This window comes from Stegastes partitus, unplaced genomic scaffold (genome assembly GCF_000690725.1).
Source record: "Stegastes partitus isolate 25-593 unplaced genomic scaffold, Stegastes_partitus-1.0.2 Scaffold418, whole genome shotgun sequence".
Classification (NCBI taxonomy): Eukaryota; Metazoa; Chordata; class Actinopteri; family Pomacentridae; genus Stegastes; species Stegastes partitus.
This window is the reverse complement of record NW_007578149.1, coordinates 217,511-225,253: the sequence shown is the minus strand read 5'-3', so window position 1 is coordinate 225,253 and position 7,743 is coordinate 217,511. Positions and strand designations below refer to the sequence as shown.

At 43.3% G+C, this 7,743-nt stretch overlaps 1 protein-coding gene across 1 annotated transcript in view; it reads right to left on the bottom strand.

Annotated features, from left to right (window-relative positions):
• Positions 1-715: 715 nt before the first annotated feature.
• Positions 716-7,743, bottom strand: part of pitpnc1b (phosphatidylinositol transfer protein cytoplasmic 1b) — a 23,728-nt gene continuing 16,700 nt past the window's right edge. Inside the window, exons 7-10 of the mRNA XM_008285838.1 lie at positions 7,478-7,633; positions 3,745-3,808; positions 3,546-3,632; positions 716-875 (exon numbers count right to left, since the gene is read on the bottom strand). Coding sequence (XP_008284060.1) covers positions 718-875; positions 3,546-3,632; positions 3,745-3,808; positions 7,478-7,633 — 465 coding nt within the window. The 3' untranslated portion in view covers positions 716-717. The remainder of the gene's footprint in view (positions 876-3,545; positions 3,633-3,744; positions 3,809-7,477; positions 7,634-7,743) is intronic.

Below are 7,743 nucleotides of genomic sequence, written 5' to 3'. Positions count from 1 at the left end.
TAAGCAGCTCACGTGTCCGTTAGCGTGTTAGCGTGTTAGGGGTGGTACCTCCGACTCCCTGTAGTGCTTCTCGGGGATCGGGTCGCTCAGGATGTCCAGGAAGGCGACGCTGTCGGCCGGCGTCGGCGCGTCTCCGAACACCTGCATCCGGACAGACGAGGAGGTCAGGCAGCGCAACAACAGAAACGGAGGTCACACACCGAAACACAACTCGTGCTGCCGCCCTCGGGCCTCGCAGAGCGGCCAGAACCACAAGGACGGACGCTAGCAGAGCCCAGAGCACGTTTCCCTGAGAAGAGACCACTTTCATCTGACCTTGTTCAGAATCTGTTCCGACGCCGAAGTCGCTCATCTCACAGCTGAAAACTCACAAATAAGGAAAAGATAAAAGCCGCCGGCGCCGGCCGGACCAAGGTCCCGAACCCGGCTGCATTAGCCGGATGCTGCCTTTTAGAACGGCTCTCTGGTCTTTGTCTGGGTTTCTATCAGCTCACGCTGCAGAAATGATCCATTAGAAGTCCTGCAGCGCACAACGGCAGGAAACGGAACAAAAACAGGAACAAAGAAGCAAATCAACACATCTGAGAGCCTGAAATCATAAAATGTTTGTTTGGTTTCTCTCTGAAATAGTCGTTAAACTAATGTTCTGTCACAAACTGGTCGGCTTACGGTTCTGACAGCGACGGTTCTGGAGTTTAATCTGCAACANTGCGTTTGTCATTCTGGGGTGGAGTTGAGGCGAAGGTGAGCCGGAGGCGCCGACGGGTCCGATGGGTCCGACATGGTCGCCGTGGTGACACCCATCTTCTTGAGGGAGCGTTCGTCCGTCACGGAGATGGAGCGGGAGAACGGCGGGCGGGCCGCGACCTGGGAACCTGCGACGGAACACGGGAGAACTGTGGTTAGAGATCCTGCTCGGTATTCGGCTCACGCTCCAAACTTTTTATTGGACTCTGCGGAGCAAACGACATCCATTTGCTTTTATTACGGCAGATGAATGAAATGAAAACCATTCGTCAGCCGGAGCGCAGTGGCGGCTCGCGGCCTGCAGGGGGTCGCGGCGGCGGTGGCGGCGCGTCGAGCTGCAGCGGGTTGAGCAATGACTGCAGATTTGTTGCAGCCTCGTGTTTCTCATCATCACACACTGAGACGCTACGGGCCATGTTGGGAATTCTAGCTTTGATATCACCCAGCCGAGCTTCACCAGACCGACCAGCAGGGGGCAGGGCGACCACGCACACACACACACACACGCACACATTTACCCCCAGCGGGTCTGACATTTGCAGCTAAGTGCGGCGCTGGCGGGTTATTTATGTTGTGAGGGCTGCTGGTGGTGAGGGTTCAGCAGGTGGCTGCATTACACTGTTTATCAGAGCGCCGCCGCCGCCGCCGCCGCGTTATCGCCTCATGATCCGTCCCGTCCGCACACACACACCAACACCACATCTGTCTCTCTTCTTCTGGGCACACTCCCTCGGTTTCTGCTCCTCGTGTTGTGAAATGCCTCCTGACTGCTCTTCTCTTCCCATTTTTCTCCCACAGATGCACCGAAGCCATCTGGGTACTTGTAGGGCGCCGAGAGGAGCTGCAGCCGGACTCGGCTCGGCACGCCACAGCTGATAAATTCTGTTCGCGGCGCCTGAAATGTGAATATTTTCTGGTTTCTTTCCCTCCTTCTGTAGCACTAAACTGAATATAGACGAGCAAAAGGCATTGAGGAAACACTAAACCACACTTTTAAACATTTTCTCGCACTTTAGAGACCAAACAGTCGATCGATTTGTCCAGAAAATAGTCGACAGCACAATAAAGACCACATTTGGAAGCCGTCTTTTAAATACAAGTCAAAGCACACTGCAAGAAAACACACGTTTTTACTCAGTATAGATTTAGATTAGATGATTGCAGCTTCTTAAATGTGAATATTTTCTGGTTTCTTTCCCTCCTTCTGTAGCACGAAACTGAGTATATTTGGAGAAAAGACATTGGAGGAAACTCTGATCCACGCTTTTAAACGTTTTCTCGACCAAACAGTCGATCGATTTGTCCAGAAAATAGTGGACAACACAAATAATTCTCTTTTAAATACAGGTCAGAGGTCAAAGTCTTCATTTAATTTACGTTGAGATGTCTGAGGATGTTTTAGGCTCCAAAGTGCTCCATGTTCACGCTGCTTTTAAATTAATGTTTCAGTTTGTAGAGCTGCAGCCATTAATCAGTTAATCGTCACCTATGAACTCAGTCTCCAACTATTTTGGTAATCGTTGACTTTGTTGTTTTTCAGTAAATTCTTGAATATTTTCTGGTTTCTTTCCTCTTTGACGACAGCAAACTGAATATTTTTGGACATTTTAGAGACCAAACAACTGATCGATTCGTCTAGAAAACAGTCGACGATGAAAATAATCCTCAGTTTCAATTCAGTTCTCGTCGAGTTTGACTCTTGCTTGAGGCGTTTCGTGACTTTATGGCGAATCCAAGACAAACTACAACTAAGTCTAGATATTTGGCCTGTTTGAAGCAAACTGTTTTTTAACCTACTGATCGTTTTTTTGTTTTGTTTTGTCTCTAAACTGTCACAGGACGGTGAAAGCGTCCATCAGTGACTCCCATCTTTAGAAAGACTTCTTTTGTTCGACCTGCAGGCAGAAACTCAGTGAACCATCGAGAGCCGCAACGATTAATCCGTTAGTCGACTATTAAATCATTTGTCAACGATTGTGATCATCAATAAATTGGTTAAACAGATTTAATTCTGTGATTGCAGCTTCTTATATGAATATATTTTCTGGTTTCTTTAAAATATCGATGCACATTTTTCAGCATTTTTCGAAACCAAACAGTCGATCGATTCATCCAGAAAATAATCAACAATGACAAAAGTCTCAAAACAAACTCTCCGATTTAAATCCAAATGGAGAAGTTTATGACTGAATCCTGATTTTTATCTCCGGTTTGGTCACCTCCGAACACAACAGTTAGTTGTAGCTGCAGCGACTGAATGAATCAACAGAGATTCATTGATTTATTGTCATTTATTACGTTTAACAGCCTGAATTCCCTCATTTCAGCTTGTGAACGTGACTATTTCCTGGTTTCTTTGACAGTAAACTGAACATCTTTAGACACTTTAGGAAACTCTGATTCACATTTTCCTCATTTTCTCGCATTTGAGAGACCAAACAATTGATCGATTAGCCCGGAAAGTAATCAACATTGAAAATAATCCTGCACATTTTCATTAAATCCACGTTTAGCTCTGAGGTGAGGTTGTTTTCACGCTGCTGTTAGTTTATTGCTATAATAAATAAAGTCCAGATGAAGACGTATGAATTCGTGCTGTTCTGCAGGACGACGCGCCGGGCTGCTGAAACACTAAACACCTGTTCGCTCTCACTTCCTAATGACCTATAAATGTGTGCTTTGGACGGGAGTCTGTGTGTTTTCCGTGCTTGAATTTAAATGCGTGAATAATTACTGCAGATATACGTTTCAAACTCGCTGCTCTTCTTTCCATCTGCGACCGGCTCGGATCTTCTCACCTGTGCCGTTCTGGCTGGACTTGACTTTGCTGTTGGTCTTCTCCTGCATGGCCTGCTCGTACGCCCTCACCTCCTCCAGACTCAGGCCTGTGGGAGGAACAAACAGCAAAATGCATATTCATCGGTGGACCTTCGGGCGAACAGCAGCTGGATTGTTGCGAACGTTTCATCTGTGAAATGTTGACCATCTTCCACCCACCGTGCCACTCGTCGATCCAGGCCACCGCCTGCCGGTGACCCACCAGGAGGATGTCGCGGATGTTCTGAAAAACAAACCGGGAGAGAATTAAAACTAGTTCGTTCAGCATCATTTTCCGATACACCGTCAACTAATCTATAAATAATTAATCAGCTTGAATATTTTTTCTTTAAGACAAAACAGTTTAAATTCTGTGACTGCAGCTTCTTAAAGTGAATATTTTCTGGTTTCTTTCCCCCTTCGTGACAGTAAAATGAATATTTTTGGACAGAACCACATTTTTTTTCACCATTTTCTCGCGTTTTAGACACCAAACAACTGAACATCGTTAGTCGACTGAGGAAACTCTGATCCACACTTTTCACCATCTGATGATGTTTTAGAGACCAAACAGCTCATCAAACCGAACTCTGTTGGAAAAGGTTTAAACCCAGAGAAGGTTCTGAATGAATCCTGACTTTTAGCTCCGCTTTGGTCGCCTCCAGCAGATTTTAGAATCAGGATGAATTTCTGTCACGTCGGTTGTTATGAGACGTTCAGTTGGAGGTTTTAGAAGTTGGACAGACGGAGACTCTTCTAGAAACATGATCAGCTGAGTGAAATAAGTCGAAGGAGGAGAAGAAATCCGACAGTTTGTAGCTGCAGCGACTAAATGAATCAACTTTAATGAGCTGCAGAGATTAATTGATTAGTCGTCAACCATTAAATCAAGTGTTCTGATTATTGGTTAATGAGTTTGAGTGATTTTTAATTTTAAAAAAGTCTAAATTCTGTGATTGCAGCTCATTAAACATGAATACTTTCTGGTTTCTTTCCTCCTCTGTGACGATAAACTGAAGCTCTTGAGGCAAAATAAGACGTTTTTCACCACTTTAGAGACCAAACGACTCATTGATTCGTCCAGAAAATGATCAACCATGAAAATAACGGTTGATTATGGGGCTGGAATAAACCGTCAAACCAAACTCTGTTAGAAAAGTTTAAGTCCAGACAGAGAAGATTCACTGTGAATGAATCCTGACTTTTAGCTCCGCTTTGGTCGCCTCCAGCAGATTTTAAATGAATTTCTGTCACGTCGGTTGTCGTGAGACGTTCAGCTGGAGGTTTTGGTAGTTGGACAAATGGAGACTCTTCTAGATGATCAGCTGATCGCAGCAGCTTCATTTATCAATAAGTCAAAGGAGAGGAAGAAATACGACAGTTTGCAGCTGCAGCGACTGAGTGGATCAACACTGATGAGGAGGATTAATGTTGCTGCAGAGATCAATCAATTAGTTATCGACTATTAAATCAATCACTGCTCTGGGTAAACAGTGCCGTCTAAACTCTGTGACGTGAATATTTTCTGGTTTCTTTCCTCCGTGATGACAGTAAAACCACATTTTTTCCCGTTTTCTCGCCGTTTAGAGACCAAACAACTGATCGATTGGTTTCCTGGTTCCTTTCCTCTGTGACAGAAAACTGAACGTCTGTGGACGAACCAGGACATCTGAGGAAACTCTGATCCACATGTTTCACCATTTTCTGACATTTTAGAGACCAAACCGCTGGAAAACAATCAGCAATGATAATAACTGGTATCCCTCTTTTGAATCTGAATTCCGTTTTGATCTTCAGCGAGGACCTTCTGGTGCACCTTATCGACACTGCCGAGGTTTTAAACTGTTAAAGTCAAATATTCAGTTTCAGTGAAGCATTCAGTCTGAATCGGGTGAAGCTGTGATGATTAATTGTCAACCGTCGTATTCGTCTCCAACTGTTCTGATATTCCACGAGTCAGTTTGGATGTTTTCTGGTTCCTTTCTGTGACAAACCGAGCCTCTCTGGACAAAACGGGATTCATCATCGTAATCTTAATTGACGTTTTTTGTAATTTCAGAGACCAGACGACTAATCGATGGATCCAGGAAACAACACGCAGATTAATTAACAGCAGAAACGGTCATTATTTGCAGCCTCGTTACAAAACAACGGCGCCGTTCTTCATTATGCTCCTGTTTGGACTTCCAGCGGTTCTGCTAACGGCTCTGAATGAGCTTCCAGCTGCCTCGGCTCAATTTAACAGATTCTTATCTCCTAAATCTTTTGCATTCTGCTGTTTTGCCGACGCTGTGCCGCCCAGATTAGCTTTAACGCAGCTGCTGGAGACAGAAACTTGGCGATTACTTGTTCTGTCGATGAAATTCTGGGGGAAAAAAAAAAAAACGTTTTAGCGACTGGATGGTTTGTTTGACCAGCGGATGAACCCGAAGACGTTGAGTTTAGACAAACACCAGCAGCTTCTCCTCCACGATTACATCTATGCAAAGATTATGACAGTTTATGCACAATTAGCCTTTTATTATGGCAGATTTACTCGGCGTGAACGAGCGCCCGTGGTGGTGAATTTTAACTGGTTTCAGATAGAGATGCAACAATTAATTGATTTGTTTTAGACAAAAACTCTACATTCTGTGATTGCAGCTTCTTCAGTGGGAATATTTTCTGGTTTCTTTCCTCTTTGACGACAGGAAGCTGGAGAAATCTGGAGAAAAGACATTTGAGGAAACTCTGATCCACACTTTTAAACATTTTCTCGCAGTTTAAAGACCAAACAGTTGATTGATTTGTCCAGAAAACAATCGACACCACAAAACAAACACCTAATTAGCAGCTCTCCTTCAAATGCTGCAAAAAAACACATATTTTTACTCAGTTTAGATTTAGATCCGATGTTTGCAGCTTCTTGAATGTAAATATTTTCTGGTTTCGTTCCTCTTGAAAGACAATAAAGTGAATATATTTGGACTGATCCACGCTTTTATACGTTTTCTCGTATTTTAGAAACCAAACAGCTGATCGATTTGTCCAGAAAACAGCCGACAACACAAATAACTCTCTTTTAAATACACGTCAGAGGTCAAAATCTTCATTTAATTTACGCTGAGATGTCTGAACATCTTTTAAGTGCGCCGTGTTCACGCTGCTGGCTTTTAAATTTCTGTTTCAGTTTGTAGAGCTGCAACGATTAAAAACGATTAAAATGACAGAAAAAATTTGTTAATTTTCATATTGAGTGTAAAAAGGGTTAAAATTATAAATAACGTCGACATCAAATCTTTATATTTTTCCAAATCATGATTTGTTCTTTCACAACGTTTAACTGTAAAACTAGACCCATTGACTGCAGTTAAATCAGCAAAACAAGATGATAAATCATCGCTTTTTTTTTTCGAAGACCACAGTAGTCTATTAAGTAGTGGTTCATTTTTTTTCTGTTGTTTTTTTGTTTTTTTTTGTTGTTCTTTTTTGATGATTGTATCTGTTACAGTTACAGGGAGTTTTGTTTTGCTTTTTGTGTTTAATGTAACAAAACATTGCTAAAATTTTGATTAATTTCTACGTCACGTCTCTGTTTTTACTCTTTTTTTTTTGTTCTTTTTTTTTTCTTTTGCTTTTCTAATGATGTGCTTATTTTATGGTTATTTTTCCTTTTTTTTTTGTTTTTGTTTCTGTTTTTTTTCTGTTTGTTTGTTTTTTTTTTTTTTGTTTGTTTTGTTTTTAAGTTTGTTCTTTTTACTTGTCGTCATTTTATTGCCACCCGCTGTTTTGTCGCATTTTAAAAGTTCAGTTGTTCTTTTTGGCTTCTGTCAGCAGCTCACGTGTTTGTTTGTTTGTTTGTTTGTTTGTTTGTTTGTTTGTCTAGGGCTGTGGTTCCTTAGATCAGAGGAAATGAGACGAAGCTGGCTCTCACCCGGTGGATGAGCTCCTCGGTCCTGGTCTGGAAGCCGTACACCTCGAAGCTGCACTGCACCCTCTTGTAGGAGCACATGACGGGCTGGTGCTCGGCCCTCCAGCCCTCCTCCAGAGGCCCGCGGCCCGTCTTGCTCGACTGCCAGCGGCTCAGGTCCTGCACACAGCGAGCGCTTCAGAGCTGAGTCTGCAGAAAGCGAAGCCCTGCGAGGCTGCGGCGAGCACGAGTCGACTGCAGGACGACTGGATTGTTGCTCAACGAGAGGA